The following is a 19126-nucleotide window of genomic DNA, read 5'->3' on the forward strand; positions in this document are numbered from 1 at the left end:
CTCTTTCTGTGCCTAATCCGGCTGTAACCTCCCCATTTCCTTCTCTGCCATTCCTGTTTCCTTCTCAATCTTCAAATCCGATTGGGTAAAAGATAGATCATTGGACCCATCATTCACTGTAGTTTCACATACTCCATCGGCCTCACCTTCCTGTTATTAGCTTCCGCTTCCAACAATTTGCAGTGTGTAAGAGATTGAGCTGAAGAGTGCGGGAGACAGTCTTAACTGAGCACTCAGTAAATTCTGGACCAGTGTCTCAAGTTCAGTACTTTTTAAAAATTCAAACTAAATATATTTCTTAAGAAAATTGCTGAGTAGGAAGGTATATTACCAAAGCTTTTCATTTTTCACTCAAGACAAATGCAAGAATGCCACATTTCAAACAATCACAACAATTTATACTAGAGGAGAAAAGGGGTGCCAATCGGTGACTAGGGAAAGCTATGTGGCTCCATTTAATCTCTTGGGCACCACCAAATTACACTGGACTCTCGAATAATGGGTGTCTGTTGGCTCCCACTGCCAACAGGAATCCTGCATCAGCTCCTTTTGCCTTCCTACTTAATTGGGTTGGGGGGAGGGGGGGGAGTTAGGCCAGGAGAATTTCACAGTTACAATTAAGTGTGCCCAGCTACCATCGTCACCCCACTCCGAAGGGCTACATTAACTCCAGCTCAATCTTTCACCTTTTTGCATATGTTGCAGAAATGAAAACTGCAGTGAAAATTACACAACGGACTTCATCTATCAGTTATACAGCGAAGAAGGGAAGGGTGTGTTTGACTGCCGAAAAAATGTCCTGGGCCATATGCAACAGGTAATGATGCATCAGGCTATTGTATTCAATTGTATTATTGTTTTCGGTGAAGTCCTTCATTTTAATTGTGAATTGCAGTTCTGACGAATGATGGGGACAGTTACGTTATTCCACATTTGTTGCTGTGTGACGTTTTGCTTGTTAAGTTGTAATTTCGTGCAGCATTCTACACCGGTTCTAAGAAATCATGCATGGCTTCCCAGTGAAGGCAGGGGAGGAAGCCTGAACATCACTGTGTATTGTAAATTATCCCTTCTGATCTCCCCTTAATAAACCTGTTCAATACAGGTGAGAGAAATCTCAGAATCACAAAATTGTTACAGTGCAGGAGGCCATTTGGTCCATCGTGTCTGCAACGGCTGTCCAAAACGAGCTTCGAGACTCGGTGCCATTCCTCGCCTTTGCCCCGTACCCGTGCATATTGTGACTGAATCATTGTGCGTGGCATTTAGTATGGCATGAAAATGCACCTGTCTCCTTAACAAAGCAAACTAAATGCCCTAAAAGTAAAGAAAAAAAAACAAAGCTTCAGTGGCAAGGTGGGAGACTGAGGCCAGTAGTAAACTTCTAAAAATGCTGCATTCCAACGGGATGAATCAAGGAATTTTATATCCAAACATGGAAATTTTAATTTGGTGTTTGAAAGTTTGCACCTTTCCATTGAGTTTGTGAGATAAGTCGTCATTTCAGATAAAGCTGAACCAGAAGAATTGGGAATATAGGTGGAGCATTTTGGAAAAGAATCAGACAACAAAGTCAAGAACAAAAACAGTGGCCGGAATTTGCCAGCCAATTCACACCCGGTCACTGCAGCCAACTCGAGTGGAGAATTTTGCGCTCAGCTAAATCTACATTCACTGCAGCGGGACTGGAGAATCCCAGCCGCGGGTAAAGTCAGAGAATCCGGCCCCAGTATGTCAGCTAAGTGGACCCATGTCGGCCCAAAGAAATGATGTGGAGATGCCGGCATTCGACTGGGGTGCGCACATAAGAAGGCTCACCTGATGAAGGAGCAGCACTCCTAAAGCTTGTGATTCCAAATAATTCCTCCAAATAAACCTGGTGTTGTGAGACTTTTTACTGGGCCCAAAGAAAGGAAATGGTGGAGATTTTGATGGTTTGAGAAATGATTGATGGGTTTATTTTTGTTGAAGGCACAAACTATTGGGCAAAGCATGAGATTTTGCATAAGCATCTCGGAGTTAAACCAGTAAAATTGATTCAGTTTATAGATAAAACAGGGGACACGGATAAACGCCCTCACAGAACCAAATAAAACCTTGTTTTGCTTGGAATTTTTATGGGGACATTAATAGAGAAAACAAGACACCGCAGAATGGTTACATTGTTCAGCGATTAAATCAATACTAGGATTTAGACTTGGTCTCAAAAGTTGACACACTGGACTCTGGGAGACAGAAGCTCAAAGAACATCAAAATCTTGAGGGAAATAGAAAGACAATGTGTTGTGAAGCTCAGATTAACCTTGTCTCTCCCAAAAAAGCTCCATCAATAAAGTCAAACTGCAGGTTGAGAAAAATGCAGTAAAAGAAAACCCCACTTATGTGGACTATAATACTAGTCCATTTTATTAAATGTTTTTCTTTTATGAAATAAGGAACCATATGCAGGAAAGTGAAGCATGCAAAATAATTGTGGAATACTATTAAAATAACACAACCTAGAGCCCTCGGACCCTGTGAGGAAATACTGCAAAGCATTATAAGAGCTGAAAACTCAAAGCTTGGTTGTTCTGTACTTGTTTAGACAACAGGTTTTGACTTCACAGAGGAATACACCAAGGAATCACAATGTGAAGAGGGAGCCAAGTAATCAGTGTGATGTCCAGGAGTCTGTGAAGTTAATACAGAACTTAGTCAGCAAGTGTGATTCCTACTGCAAATTTCACAAGAGCCTCATAGAATCCAATGGTCAGAGGGTTGCTGAAATACGAGGCACTTCATGCCCACTTCATACAGCAGTTAGCTAGACAAGTTAGCTCAATAAAAACTGAATATCGTAGGAGATCTAGAAGATTTTCACAACCACTGTCTGGAATGGACAGGAAAAGAAAAACCAGAGCCAATTGTCTTCCATAGTAAAGCTACAGGGAGGGTGCAGCATGAATAAGTATATTCCACTAGGCGATGGTCCCCTAGTTCTGAGGACCTGGATTCGAATCCTGCCACAGCAGTTGGTGAAATTTGAATTAAGTAAAAAAAAAAATCTGGAATTAAGATCATTGACCATGAAACCATTGTCGATTGTCAGAAAAACCCATCTGATTCACTAACGTCCTTCAGGGAAGGAAATCTGCCGTCCTTACCTGGTCTGGCCAACATGTGATTCCAGAGATTCCGGGATGGTCTACACCTGAACCAGAGGGGTACCAATATCCTGGAGGGGAAATTTGCTAATGCTCTTTGGGAGGGTTTAAACTAATTCAGCAGGGGGATGGGAACCAGAATTGTAGATCCAGTGTACAGTAGGTTGAGAGTAGTGAGGTCATGGATAAGATTTCAGCGTCACAGGAGTGTACTGGCAGGCAGGAAGGTGGTTTGAAGTGTGTATATTTCAATGCTAGGAGCATCCAGAATAAGGCGTTTGATAAAGTCCCACACGGTCGGCTTATGAAGAAAGTAAGGATGTGTGGGATAGAGGGAAGTTTGGCCGATTGGATAGGTAACTGGCTATCTAACAGAAGACAGAGGGTGGTGTTGGATGGAAAGTTTTCGGACTGGAAACCGGTTACCAGCGGAGTGTCACAGGGATCAGTGCTTGGTCCTCTGCTATTTGTAATTTTTATAAATGACTTGGAGGAGGGGGCTGAAGGGTGGATCAGTAAATTTGCTGATGACACCAAGATTGGTGGAGTAGTGGATGAGGTGGAGGGCTGTTGTAGGCTGCAAAGAGATATAGATAGGATGCAGAGCTGGGCTGAAAAATGGCAAATGGAGTTTAACCCTGACAAATGCGAGGTGATTCATTTTGGTAGGACAAATTTAAATGTGGATTACAGGGTCAAAGGTAGGGTTCTGAAGAGTGTGGAGGAACAGAGAGATCTTGGGGTTCATATCCATAGATCTCTGAAGGTTGCCACTCAAGTGGATAGAGCCGTGAAGAAGGCCTATAGTGTGTTGGCGTTCATTAACAGGGGGTTGGAGTTTAAGAGCCGTGGGGTTATGCTGCAACTGTACAGGACCTTGATGAGACCGCATTTGGAATATTGTGTGCAGTTCTGGTCACCTCACTACAAGAAGGATGTGGAGACACTGGAAAGAGTGCAAAGGAGATTTACCAGGATGCTGCCTGGTTTGGAGGGTAGGTCTTATGAGGAAAGATTGAGGGAACTTGGGCTTTTCTCTTTGGAGCGGAGGAGGTTGAGAGGAGACTTGATAGAGGTTTATAAGATGATGAGGGGGATAGATAGAGTGAACGTTCAAAGACTATTTCCTCGGGTGAATGGAGCGGTAACTAGGGGGCATAACTATAGGGTTCATGGTGGGAGATATAGGAAGGATGTCCGAGGTAGGTTTTTTACTCTGAGAGTGGTTGGGGTGTGGAATGGACTGCCTGCAGGGATAGTGGAGTCAGAAACTTTAGGAACATTTAAGAAGCTATTGAATAGGCACATGGAGTACTTCGGGATGATAGGGAGGAAATAGCTTGATCTGGGTTTCAGACAAAGCTCGGCACAATATCGTGGGCCGAAGGGCCTGTTCTGTGCTGTACTGTTCTATGTTCTATGTAACCTGCAGCATGGGTTGGTACTTGGGACTTCGATGTTGTGGCCATCTCGGAGACATGGATAGAGCAGGGACAGGAATGGTTGTTGCAGGTTCCGGGGTTTAGATGTTTCAGTAAGAGCAGGGAAGGTGGTAAAAGAGGTGGAGGTGTGGCATTGTTGGTCAAGGACAGTATTACGATGGCAGAAAGGACATTTGATGAGGACTCGTCTACTGAGGTAGTATGGGCTGAGGTTCGAAACAGGAAAGGAGGTCACCCTGTTGGGAGTTTTCTATAGGCCTCCGAAAAGTTCCAGAGATGTAGAGGAAAGGATTGCAAAGATGATTCTGGATAGGAGCGAAAGCAACAGGGTAGTTGTTATGGGGGACTTTAACTTTGCAAATATTGACTGGAAAAGTTATAGTTCGAATACTTTAGATGGGTCAGTTTTTGTCCAATGTGTGGAGGAGAGTTTCCTGACACAGTATATAGATAGGCCAACAAGAGGCGAGGCCACATTGGATTTGGAACTGGGTAATGAACCAGACCAGGTGTTAGATTTGGAGGTAGGGGAGCACTTTGGTGATAGTGACCACAATTCGGTTATGTTTACTTTAGCGATGGAAAGGAATAGGTATACACTGAAGGGCAAGAGTTATAGCTGGGGGAAAGGAAATTATGATGCGATTAGGCGAGATTTAGGATGCATAGGTTGGGGAAGGAAACTGCAGGGATGGGCACAATTGAAATGTGGAGCTTGTTCAAGGAACAGCTACTGGGTGTCCTTGATAAGTATGTACCTGTCAGGCAGGGAGGAAGTGGTAGAGTGAGGGAACCGTGGTTTACTAAAGAAGTTGAATCTCTTGTGAAGAGGAAGAAGGAGACTTATGTAAAGATGAGACGTGAAGGCTCAATTAGGGCGCTTGAGAGTTACAAGTTAGCCAGGAAGGACCTAAAGAGAGAGTTAAGAAGAGCCAGGAGGGGACATGAGAAGTCTTTGGCAGGTAGGATCAAGGAAAACCCTAAAGCTTTCTATAGGTATGTCAGGAATAAAAGAATGACTAGGGTAAGATTAGGGCCAGTCAAGGACAGTAGTGGGAAGTTGTGCGTGGAGCCTGAAGAGATAGGAGAGGCGCTAAATGAATATTTTTCGTCAGTATTCACGCAGGAAAAAGACAATGTTGTCGAGGAGAATACTGAGATACAGGCTATTGGACTAGACGGGATTGAGGTTAATAAGGAGGAGGTGTTAGCAATTCTGGAAAGTGTGAAAATAGATAAGTCCCCTGGGCCAGATGGGATTTATCCTAGGATTCTCTGGGAGGCTGGGGGGAGATTGTAGAGTGTTTGGCTTTGATCTTTAGGTCATTGTCTACAGGAATAGTGCCAGAAGACTGGAGGATAGCAAATGTTGTCCCCTTGTTCAAGAAGGGGAGTAGAGACAAACCTGGTCATTATAGACCAGTGAGCCTTACTTCTGTTGTGGGCAAAGTATTGGAAAGGATTATAAGCGATAGGATTTATAATCATCCCGAAAGGAATAATTTGATTAGGGATAGTCAACACGGTTTTGTGAAGGGTAGGTCGTGCTTCACAAACCTTTTTGAGTTCTTTGAGAAGGTGACCAAAGAGGTGGATGAGGGTAAAGCAGTTGATGTGTATATGATTTCAGTAAAGCGTTTGATAAGGTTCCCCACGGTAAGCTATTGCAGAAGATACGGAGGCATGGGACTGAGGGTGATTTAGCGGCTTGGATTAGGAATTGTCTAGCTGTAAGAAGACAGAGGGTGGTGGTTGATGGGAAATGTTCATCCTGGAGTTCAGTTACTAGTGGTGTACCGCAAGGATCTGTTTTGGGGCCACTGCTGTTTGTCATTTTTATAAATGACCTGGATCAGGGTGTAGAAGGATGGGTTAGTAAATTTGCAGATGACACTAAAGTCGGTGCGGAAGGTTGTTGCAGGTTACAGAGGGACATAGATAAGCTGCAGTGCTGGGCTGAGAGGTGGCAAATGGAGTTCAATGCGGGAAAGTGTGAGGTGATTCACTTTGGAAGGAGTAACAGGATTACAGCGTACTGGGCTAATGGTAAGATACTTGGTAATGTGGGTGAACAGAGAGATCTTGGTGTCCAAGTGCATAGATCCCTGAAAGTTGGCACCCAGGTTGATAGGGTTGTTAAGAAGGCGTACGGAGTGTTTGCTTTTATTGGTAGAGGGATTGAGTTTCGGAGTCAGGAGGTCATGTTGCAGCTGTACAAAACTCTGGTGCGGCCGCACTTGGACTATTGCGTACAGTTCTGGTCACCGCATTATAGGAAGGATGTCGAATCATTGGAAAGGGTGCAGAGGAGATTTACTAGGATGTTGCCTGGTATGGTGGGAAGGTCTTATGAGGAAAGGCTGAGGGACTTGAGGTTGTCTTCGTTAGAGAGAAGAAGGTTAAGAGGTGACTTAATAGAGGCATACAAGATGATCAGAGGATTAGATAGGGTGGATAGTGAGAGTCTTTTTCCTCGGATGGTGATAGCTAGCACGAGGGGACATAGCTTTAAATTGAGGGGTGATAAATATAGGACAGATGTCAGAGGTAGGTTCTTCACTCAGAGTAGTAAGGGCGTGGAATGCCCTGCCTGCAGTAGTAGTGGACTCGCCAACATTAAGGGCATTTAAATGGTCATTGGATAAACATATGGATGATATTGGAATAGTGTAAGTTAGATGGGCTTTAGATTGGTTTCAGTGGTCGGCGCAACATCGAGGGCCAAAGGGCCTGTACTGCGCTGTTATGTTTTATGAGCCACAGCAATGTAGTTGACTCTCGACTGTCCTCTGAAATGGCCTGGCAAGCCGCTCAGTTCAAGGGCAATAAATGCTGGCCCAGCTAGCGACGCCTATGTCTCACAAACGAATAAAAAAAACCATATATATTTGAGTGATTTAGTCAGGACCTAGGAATGTTGGTTTGGTGGAGAGAGTTAAAATATCATTGTGTATCATTAGTCATTCTTTATCAAGGTCTTTGTCCTTAAATTCAAAGCAAAGGGAATCCAACTGAGCCCTCATACTCTGCACTGAATTTCTCCACTGAAAAATACTAAGCCTTTTTCCTCTGATGGAGAAATCCAGCACGAGGGGGCATGGCTTTAAATTGAGGGGGGGTAGTTATAGAACCGATGTCAGGGGTAGGTTCTTTACCCAGAGGGTGGTGAGGGATTGGAATGCCCTGCCAGCATCAGTTGTAAATGCGCCTAGTTTGGGGGCGTTTAAGAGATCCGTAGATAGGTTCATGGACGAAAAGAAATTGGTTTAGGTTGGAGGGTCACAGTTTTTTTTTAACTGGTCGGTGCAACATCGTGGGCCGAAGGGCCTGTTCTGCGCTGTAATGTTCTATGTTCTATGTTCTAAGTGGTATTGTATTTTTATAATTGTCAGGGTGGGTCACCATCTCCATTTGATAGAAACTTTGGAACTAAGATTGCTGCCAAAGCCATGCAATGGATTTCAAGGAAACTAAAAGAAACCTACAGAGAAGGTAATGGGGTGTTTGCTTTTAAGACTATTGATTTGTAATTAGTCACCGAAGTTTGTAATGAACGTGAGATTTTATTGTTTCGTTTGCTGTATGGCCAATTTATTAACTGGTAGTTTAAGATTCAGTGTTAAATGGAACTATGATGAATGCAAAATTGGATTTTCTGTTTAATTCACAAATTGACTTTTAAGCAATATATTAAATATTTAGAATTGTAATGCTAAGTGTTAAAGATGCTTCCTTCAAAATGATTTGAGGAAGTCATTATTGTGATCTTGTGGAGAAAATTATCCTTTTCCCTGTTCTGGTCTCCACCATGTCCATTCTCTCTCTCCTGTGCTGTTTTAGTATTGTAACTTTTATTGCTACTGTTATACTCTTCTGAATGTTTTCTTCCTACATATCCATTGTTGAAATTGCCATTTTCTAATTCATCAAAAATGTCTAATTCTTCACCGCTGCCTTTTGTCTCTCTTTGACTGCATTCTTTAATCTTTTGAAGAATGGGGTCACCAACTCAGTACTTTCCTATACTTATTAGGCCAGGGTATCTGATGTTTAAAAGCTGAGCAACACGCTTCATCGCCAAACAGTGCAATTTAAGAAATGTGTCAGAGTTTTTCTTACCCAATATAGAATGCTAGCATCCTCTCTGTAGGAACATAATTCTAAGTCCTGAGGGCTTGTACACAACTTGGGAATAGGCCAGGACTTGTGGGTTTACAGATGTGTGCAGCGATACCTATTGGAGCTTACATAGCTAAAATCATGCATTCTCTCAGCATGTAGCACCGACCAGCTTCCTGCTACTTATTCAACCAGGACCAGCTTATTAAGAAAGAAGTACTTAAACAATTTGTCTACTCTTCCAAATTTCATTTGTAAATCAGGATGGCTTGTCAATTATCAATTGTACTGAGGGCGTAGCAAGTTCGGATCCATAATTTCCATCAGTATGTCATCTTAGAATTATTTCATTGACACCTGGATGAATCAAAGTCTTGGATGTCTGAGGCCTTTACACCATGCAGTTCAGCTGGTTTACCTTGGATTATTTATGCTTCTTTCAGCCTCCTGTGCTTTCCCATTATAGTCCTTAGCCCTTTGTCTCCATTCCCAATTTTGCCGAAAGCTGGAGCAGTTTTTTTTCATTTGGTTATCCCAGAATCAAATTGCAGAGATACACTACTCTTTACAATGTCCAGAACATCTACAATGTGTACAGGCAGGTCTGTACATTTGTCATAACTTCCTTTGAGTTGCCTAACTTCAGGAGGAGATGTGGCATACTGGTAATGACCTGAACTAGTAATCCAGAAGTCCAGGCTAATGCTTGTCTAGGCTAAAGCTGGTGGAATTTAAATTCAGTTAATTAATCTGGATTATAAACGATCATGATTGTCGTAAAGAAGTGATCTGGTTCACCAATGCCCTTTAAGGTAGGGAATCTGCCATCCTTACCTGGTCTGGCCTATCTGTGACTCCAGACCCACAGCAATGACTCTTAACTTCCTCCAGAAATATTCAAATCAAGGGAAGCTGAGGATGGGCAACAGATGCAACCTTTGCCAGTGATGCGCACACCCCATGAAAGAATAAAAACCTGAAAACTGTTAATAGAGACATTTCTGGCAATATTGGTGACTAAAGGGAAAAATAAATTGACATATGTGGGTTGGTCAGACTTTGAAGGAATGTAGATCTTGTTGACTTGGAATATCAGAAGATTGTTCTCTGAATCTGTGATAACAAAGAACATTACAGCACAGGAACAGACCATTCAGCCCATCAAGACTGTGCCGATCACATTGTCCTACCTAGACCAACCACCTGTATCCCTCTATACCTCGCCTGCTCATGTCCCTATCCAGATAGGTTGATACTTGGTCATTTAGCATAATCAGGTATGCAATCCTGTGAAGAAAACATTGTGTAAACCTCTGAATATTTCATTTAGGAGTTGTTTCATACAACAAAATGTTCTTATTTAAAACGCAGCATTTTAAAAAATTAAAGCAAGTTGTTTTCATTTTAAATTCACAAAAGCTGTGTAAGCGTGAGAGTTGGCATAACACACAACACTGCCCAACTGCTTCACACAAATAACAATAACAGTGTGAAAAGAATAGCTCAAGACAAAGAGAGAGAGTTATATCCAATTACTGAATTCCAAAGGACCAGTGTATTAAAGATAACACTGGAATTTAGTCAAATGAACAATGCAGTGTAGCTGACACCAGGGAGCTGTTGTGAAGCCAGATATGTATTAAGGTATTGATTCTGGCAATTGAATGTAATTGGACAGGATGTGTAGTGCAACTGGCTCAAAGATTTGCATGACTATAGTACACTGAGTGGGTAACTGCACTCAGAGTTAGCTGTAGCGCGAGGGAGCATGTTAATGTGCAGGAGTCAAATCCGTGAACAAAAGTTCAGTGGCTGAGAACTAGGTTAGTGTAACTCGAGCAGAAGGGATAAAAGGGTGTGATATGTATGCTGCCAAATTGTGCATTGTAATTAGATCCAAGTAATTAGTGCTTTCACACCTCAACACTGCAATAATAAAAATTCCAGCTTCAGAACTGGATTTTGGACTTTTGGTCTTGTATTGTTGGAAGCTTATATTCTCCATCGTAATGCCAAACTGCTTCCATTGGATTTTGAACAGTGATAGTAATACCAAAATTAAATGACATTTAGCTCAGAAATAACACAAGTGAATGTCTCTGGCTCAGACTTCCCTGAGGTCAGAGGAAGATTGGTACAGAAGTAGGTCTGAGTGCCACATTGCTGGCCTGAATGAGTGGGCTGAGAATTTAGCCAGGTTATAACAAGAACAAAACGATAGTCCCAGCACACTGGCGGTTGCTATACATGTCACCTGGAAACAAAAAACAAGACTACTTAATCAGCTGGTTTGTAGTAGGGAGCCAAGTAAGTGATCACCTTTACATTATGGAAGCCCACTTGCCATCAACTGAGTATGCCAATGTGCTAAGTTACAGCTACATTAATGTGCTTTTTGTTCTGTACTTATGATTGGAAAAATGTGAGAACCCAGAACTGTGGCCTTGATTTGGAATACCTGAGTTACCAATATAACTACAGCATTTATTTTTTGGGGGAAGGCTCTTAATGTTAGTGGGTAAATACATTGTCAGTGAGTCAGAGTGTTGATGGAAGAGAGCAGCATCAGTCTTATACACTCTGGAACGATGTTGAGAGGTTTGTGCTGCACTTTGTTGGGTCACTGTTGGTTGTTAATGTGTTGTTCATGGCAAGCTGAGCAAGTTGGTTTTCTAAACCCCATTGAGGAAAACATTAAAGGATTTTGAGTAATAAGGGGAGGAAAGGGAGGGAATGACTGGTCACTGAGAAAATTTGGGAATTAATTTTAGACAAATTGCATCATTCTGAGAGTGTATTTGTGCACTATGTCATAACATCATACAACTTAGAGGGCAAAATGATCAGAGCTGTGAATTTCCAGGACCTCAACCAATGCCATTTTATTTAGCAGCAAGCGCTATTTGAACTTGGGCTAGAGAATGTGTATATCTCTCTTGTCCTTGAGATGGAAGCACTCATCCTTTAGTAAGGCCGCTCAATTCAACAACATGGCCAGAAACATGTCTAAGTGGGAGTAGCAGTTAAAACTTGCAGCCTTCTATCCGACTGTTGAATTTTAACATTTTATAATCATAGAATCGTACAGTGCAGAAGAGACCCTTTGGCACATTGAGTCTGCACCAACTCATGTGAAACAATTGGCCTCCCACCTAATCCCATTTACCAGCAGTTGCCCCGTGGCCTCGAATGTTATTGACATGTCAAGTGCTCATTCAGGTACTTTTTAAAAGGATGTGAGGCAACCCGCCTCTAACACCCTCCCAGACAGCGCATTCCAGACCGTCACCACCCTCTGGGTTAAAAAGTTTTTCTCAAATCCCCCTGAAACCCCTGTCCCTCACCTTGAACTTATGTCCCCTCATGACTGACCCTTCAACTATGGGGAACAGCTGCTCCTTATCCACTCTGTCCATGCCCCCTCATCATCTTGTACATTTTAACTGCTAGGTTATCGGAAATTATAGCTTTCGTTGTGTTTCCCTTAAACACTAGCTCAAATAGTTGCTGTGTGAACCTCATGTTATTCTCTGGAAAAATTTTTGTATGTCATAAGATAGCTACTCTAACCTATCCCTTGCTTTATCCTGCCTTGCTTCCCTCGCTGACATCGTGGAATGCATAGATGAAGGTAATGCATTTTGCTTGTTACTAAGATAGTGACAGATTTATTAATCCCCTATATTGCCTCAGCTATTGAAAACTGTCAGGCCAAACATGACAGATGTTTTCTTCTCAGTCACTTTCTATTTGAGATGAATGATTCAATATTGGTGGTACTCTAATCACGGTCGCTGTCGAACGAAAATAGCCTGCCCCTTTAAAATTCAAAATCTAGAAGATTTTGGCGACTTGATTTAAAAGAAAACCCTGACCAATATTTATATCTCCAAAGCAACTTAGTGAATGTCTTAGATTACAACATATGTGCAGTTATTTGTCACTAAATAACTTGCATTTTAAAACATTTGTCATGTTCGATAAACACTACTGCTCTGCTCATTAACAGTCCTCAGAGATGATTCAAGTGTAGGCCTGGAACGTTTGAACTGCCGTACATCTGTAGCATAGTTCCTTCCTTTTCAGAGAACCAATGGCTGTGCTTTGTTCTACATTCCCAAATGGGACGGCACAGTGGTTAGCACTGCTGCCTCACAGCGCCAGGGACGTGGGTTCAATTCCCAGCTTGGGTCACCATTGGTGCAGTCTGCACATTCTCCCCGTGTCTGCGTGGGTTTCCTCCAGGTGCTCCGGTTTCCTCCCACAGTCCGAAAGACATGCTGGTTAGGTGCATTGGCCATGCTAAATTCTCCCTCCGTGTACCCGAACAGGCGCCGGAGTGTGGCGACTAGGGGATTTTCACAGTAACTTCATTGCAGCGTTAATGTAAGCCTACTTGTGATATTAATAAAATAAAAATAAATAAAATTAAGGTAACAGCAAAAGAAAGCTTGGGCTACTTTGGGCTGGGGGTTGGTTGTTAGGAATGGAAAAATGACACGAATTGCTTCCTCCTTGGTGGATCGCTTCTTAACATTTAAATTGTTTGTAAAGCTCCAGTCATATCACCGTCCATTGGATGATGTTATACAAGAAGAGATAATAGCAACAGCTTTAAGCAGAGAGATTCTTGATTTGTAACACTTTATCATTCTGCCCCAACTCCATCAGTATCATTCAATAGTCTTCACAGCAACAAGGCTTCCATTCCCAGTTCAGAAAGACTGTCCTGGTCTAAGAAGCATTTAAAATCTTTTTAAAACAGCGTGGTGAGATGTTATGACATTTAGCTATGCGAGTGAAGAATTGAGAGACAATTCATGAGAGTAATCTTATGAGGAGGCCCTTCTCCAATATCACAGTACTTAGATTTTGGTTTAGTGTGTGAATGAAGACAGGTTTGGTATATGCGCTTTGCTCCCTTGCTTTGTAAAAAAAATAAACTTTGCAAGTATCCTTCCATTTAGAAGCATACACTCTGAACTTCAAATAATACCTGTGTGTAGTTTGTTTGACCAGTTTTGTATTTTTTTGAAAAACATGCAGGGAGAGTATTTGCAAATAGTCCTGACTCTGCCTGCTTACTGGGCATGCGCAGACGGACCCTGGTGTACCAGCCTGTAGCAGAGCTAAAGGACGAGACTGATTTTCAGTAAGTATAACTATCACTTTTGTGAGACTTCAGCTTTGTCGGTGAATCTTGTATAAAATCTTTTTTTCTGCCTCTGTAAAATCATCTGATTCCGGCTCTGTCTCATCTGCTGTTGAAATCCGCATCCATGCCTTTGATTCCTCAACTTGACTATTCCAGAGCTCTCCTGGCTGGCCACCAGTCTCCAGTTTTCCACCCTGTCTAAACTTAAAGCTCACCCCAAGCTCTGCTGCCTCTGTCTTAGCAAGCATCAAATCCCATTAACCCCTCCGGCTCCCGGTACAACAATACTCAACTTTTAAAATGTTCTTCGTTGTTTCCAAATCTCCGGGCGGAAGGGCCTGTTTCCATGCTGTAAGCCTCTATGACTCTCCCCATCTCTAATCCATTCCAGGACCTCTGTGCTTCCCCAGTTATTCTACGGGGAGACAGTGGCACAGCGGTAATGTCACTAGACTAGTAAGCCAGAGGCCCAGGTAAATTCTCTGGGGACATGGGTTCAAATTTAAATTTAATTGAAAAGCTAGTCTCAGTAGCGTCCTTTGGCAAGGAAGTCTGCTGACCTACATGCAACTCCTGACCCACAGCAATGTGGTTGACTCTTAACTGCCCACTGAAATGACCTAACAAGCCACTGAGTTCAAGGGCCATTAGGGATGGGCAATAAATGCTGGCCCAGCCAGTGACACCCACATCCCATGAAACATTAGAGGAAAAGGTTCTAGCCTCTTGAGCGCAGCCCTGCTTTCAATCGCTTCACCACAATGAAGGAATGAAGATATAGTTCCAACTCCAAATGGTGTGTGGCTTGGAGGAGAACTTGCAGTTGGTGTTTCACCTATACACCTGCTGTGATGGTGGACAGGCTTTGGAGAGTCAAGAGGTGAGTTACTTGCCACAAAATTCCCCCAGCCTCTGACCTGCTTTTGCAGCCACAATATTTATATGGCTCGTCAAATTCAGTTTCTGGTCAATGGTAACCCTCAGGATGGTGGTGGTGGTGGGGGGGGGGGGTGGGGGAGGGAATGAATTCAACAATGCCAAGGGATGATGTTTAGATTCTCTCTTGTTGCTGATGGTCATTGTACTTGGCCCAGATCTGAAAGTTGTTAACCTGTTGCTGAGTATGAACATCTTCACTATCTGAGGAGTTGCGAATCGTGTAGTCTTCAGTGAATATACCCACTTCTGACCTTATGACTGAGGAAAAGTGATTAAAGCAGCTGAAAATGGTTGGACCTAGGACAACTACCCCGAGGGACTTCTGCAGCGAAGTTCTTGGACTGACTTGACACAATCTTTGTGCCAGTTATGATTCTAACCAGTGGATAGGTTTTGCATCCGATTCCTATTGATTTCACTTTTACTCAGGCTCCTCGATCCATCTTGATCCTTGATGGGATAAAATGCTGCCTTGATGTCAAGAGCTGAGACTCTCACCTTACTTCTTGAGTTCAGCTCTTTTGTCCATGTTTGGATCAAGACTATATTGCGATCAGAAGCCGAGTGCCCCTGGCAAAACGCAAACTGGGTGAGCAATAGTGAGCAAGTTATTGCTGTGTAAAATGCCACTTGACAACAGTGCCAAAAACGCCTTCAATCACTTGGCTGATGGTCGAGAGGAGGCTGATGGGGTTGTAGTTGGCCAGATTGGATTTGTCCAATTTGTGGATAGGGCATATATGGGTAATTGTCCACAATGTTTTTTTTAATTTATGCTTACTCTACTCTTAAAGTTACAAAGCCAATGTGCAGAGTGGACCGGGGCAAGCCCGAATCCATCTCCTTAACTTTCTCCAAAAAACAAATTCAAATTGAATCCAATTTATGTTCCCCACAAGAGACACGCACAAGATTCAAGCTGACAAGACAGGTGTTACACCTGATCTTGAGCTTGTTCTGACACTAGATCATCGCCAAAAGGCTGAGAAGGTGTAGATGGACAATTGTCATAATGTTGTGCAGAAGCCAGAGTCGCAGCTGTACTGGAACAGCTTGGCTACGGGTGCAGCTATTTCTAGAACACAAGTCCATGATAGGATCACCATAATGCTGTCACGGATAGACCTTTGGACTGAATAATCCGTTTTTTTTTGTTGCTGCAACTACTTTGTAATTACTCTGTAACAAGGGATGGCATGGTTGGGAGCGGGGCGGGGGAGAAGCTTTGAAGTTCAATACTTAATTGCTGAGCCTCACCGGGGAACAGTATGGGTTGAAGTTTGAGCTTCTGGTTTGCATTTTCAGACATCGAATTCCAAAAGAGCAGTGGTGGTTGAAGCTCCGTCCACTGATGAAGATTCTAGCCAAATATAAGATCAGCTACGACGTATCAGACGCTGGTCAAATGGAGCACGTGCCCCGACTCCACACCCAGGATTCACAACAGAGCATCACTATTTAAAAGTGGGCCTGTTAAAAGCCTTCACGTGTGTGTGTGTCTGGCTCAAGTTGTGTGAGAGCCGCGGTGTTTATATTGTCCAGCAGCGGAGAATTGTAACTTCCAATTTGTTCTGTAACGGTTAAGTATCTTGTACCATCATTTTGTGTTGAAATAAAAGAAGAGCGGCAACCCCATAACCTTTCCTGCATATGTGTTCTAGCTACCCTTCCCCCAGCTACCAGCACCAAGTGGAACAATTGGTTTGTCAACATTCTGTCAGTTCGTATGAAATAAATCATCACGCTTGCATGGAGTAAAGAAAGTGTAAGACATAACGTGTTGCTTTTCTTGCACAGCCATCCATAATGTATTTATTGCGTAGATCACCTGTCGAAGAGAGACAGGATAATTTTATGAGAAAGCTGAAGACATTTTTATGTGACCGATGCAGTAAATGTATTGCGGTGAAGTGAATATATTGTTTATTTTTCCTCCAGCTTTAAATAAAACTGCTATGGCTGGTCCTACACAGACTTGTATCCATTGACTTTATCACAGTCTGTACACACACCAACGAGACAACACACCACCAACGTAAGACTGCACAGAATGGTCTAGACGATTAGAACAAAGAAAAGTCCAGTACAGGAACAGGCCCTTCAGCCCTCCAAGCCTGTGCCGATCATAATGCCTTAACTAAACTAAAAAAAACCCGTCTGCCCTTACTCGGTCCGTATCTCTCTATTCACTCCCTATTCATATACTCATCCAGTTGCCTCTCAAATGTTGCTAATGCGCCTGCTTCCACCACCTCCTCTGGCAACGTGTTCCAGGCACCCACCATTCTCTGCATGAAAAACTTCCCACACACATCTCCCTTAAACATTTCCCCCCCCTCACCTTGAACCTGTGCCCCCTTGTAATTGACACTTCCACCCTGGGAAAAAGCCTCTGACTGTCCACCCTGTCGATGGGCCTCATAATTTTGTAGATCTCTATCAGGTCTCCCCTCAGTCTCCGTCTCTCCAGTGAAAACAACCCTGGTTTATTCAATCTCTCCTCATAACCAACACCCTCGATACCAGGCAACGTCCTGTGAACCTTCTTTGCACTCTCTCCAAAGTTTCCACGTCCTTCTGCTAGTGTGGCGATTATTATTGCAAGGGCAGGTTGTATAAAATTTAGCTTGTAGTCCATGGGTACAGAGGATGAAGGGGTGATCTAATCATGGTATTTAAAACAGTAAAAGGATTTTTGATAGTTTCTCTATATCTACCCTATTTCCTTTGATTGGGTAGTGGGGGGGGGGGGGGGGGGAGAATATCAAAGAACATGGAGCGGATCTTCCTGGCCCTATCACAGCAGGTTCCTCCTGCGGCGGAAGATCCCGCTGGGAAGCGGGGCTAGAAGATTTCGGCCAAAGAGTCAATTGGGATAGAATCGACTCAACCCATGGATCAGACACTGTCCCAAAACTGATCATGGGCATACATCAAAATTGCAACATTCTGTTAACTGACAGAGCTCCTTGAAACTGTCCATTTTCTAAGGCACACAGACGACTACAAATGTTGTAAAAGATTTTCATGTCAACCATTATGTAACTTATTAAGAAATTGATTAGTGTACATCAGTGACATTTAGCTATTTTACAATCAAGTTACTCAGGTGGAGGACCGAAATACTATTTTTCTGTGAAACATCTTTTGCCTGTGGCACAGTGATTAGCACTGCTGCCTCACAGCATCAGGGACCTGGGTTCAATTCCAGCCTCAGACAGGTCTCTGGCTGCTTGGGTTTCGTCCCACAGTCCAAAGATGTACAGGTTCGGTTGACTGGCCATGCAAAATTGCCCCTTAGTGTGAGGGAGATTAACAGGGTAAATACGTGGGGTTACAGGGATAGGGCCTGGGTGGGATTGTGGTCAGTGCAGACTCGATAGGCCGAATGGCCGCCTCCTGCACTAGGGATTCTATGAAAACTTGGCATGAAGTTACCACTTATAAATAAATCTGTTAAGTATTACATGTGAAAAACAGAACAATTGCATTCCATTGCACTAGATTTTATGTTTCTGATAAAATGAATTTGCATAATCACAAATTTTAATTTTTCCCAAACCAGCATAATTTTGGTGTCATTATGCTTGTGTACAAAATGGCAACTCTCACCCTTAATATCCACATTTTATAGTATTCAGTGTAGCCTTAAAAGGCACATTTGGAATTAATGGTATCATTGCGTTACAAGCGAAACCCAAAAACCAGAAAGACCCCAAAAACCGTTCCTGCTCAACCATGCACCCTGTGGAGCAATTTGAAATTGATGTATAGATTACTTCATTGAGCTCCCACTTCACTCAGTGGTGCCACCAATTCCCTTGTCACTTACCTTTACACGTATTTTGAACAAGTGCCTCTGTAATTCTAGCCTTTATGATCCCTGGTTTCATGCTGAAAAGACAGCAGATATTCTGTGGCTGGCAGGAGTACCAAGAGGAAACATTTGTCACTGGGTATTGAGCAGAGAGTGGAGCTGCTCAGATGTCTGGACTGAGGCACCTCAGTGGAAAGATTAAGTGAAGAGTATGGTGATGGTACATTGACCATTTATGATTTGGAGAAGTTACTCACATTTTATGCTGACGGTGATGTGCCCAAATTAACGGATAATAGAAAATGCTTCATCAGTCAAAGGCTACCCATGTAGACAAGTGTGTGAGATCGGCCCTCAGGGAGTGTCAAGAGTGAGAAATACCTATTGGATTTCTTAATTATCGTGCAAAAGTGTTCCATGAAGAGCCAGGTCCAACAACACCATGAGAATATTCCTTAGAATAGCAAAATTTATAGTCAAACCACGAACAAAGCTCACAATATTTAAGAAT

At 42.9% G+C, this 19126-nt stretch overlaps 1 protein-coding gene across 5 annotated transcripts in view; it reads left to right on the top strand.

Annotated features, from left to right (window-relative positions):
- pfkpa (phosphofructokinase, platelet a) overlaps positions 1–16771 on the top strand; it is a 115192-nt gene extending 98421 nt beyond the window's left edge. For all 5 annotated transcript variants that reach the window (XM_078232853.1, XM_078232890.1, XM_078232863.1 and 2 more), the window contains 4 exons: positions 706–817; positions 7978–8077; positions 13751–13856; positions 16104–16771. In XM_078232853.1, the coding sequence (XP_078088979.1) occupies positions 706–817; positions 7978–8077; positions 13751–13856; positions 16104–16260 (475 nt within the window). In that variant the 3' untranslated portion in view covers positions 16261–16771. The remainder of the gene's footprint in view (positions 1–705; positions 818–7977; positions 8078–13750; positions 13857–16103) is intronic.
- The last annotated feature ends 2355 nt before the right edge of the window (positions 16772–19126 follow it).

This window comes from Mustelus asterias, chromosome 2, assembly GCF_964213995.1.
Source record: "Mustelus asterias chromosome 2, sMusAst1.hap1.1, whole genome shotgun sequence".
Lineage (NCBI taxonomy): Eukaryota > Metazoa > Chordata > Chondrichthyes > Carcharhiniformes > Triakidae > Mustelus > Mustelus asterias.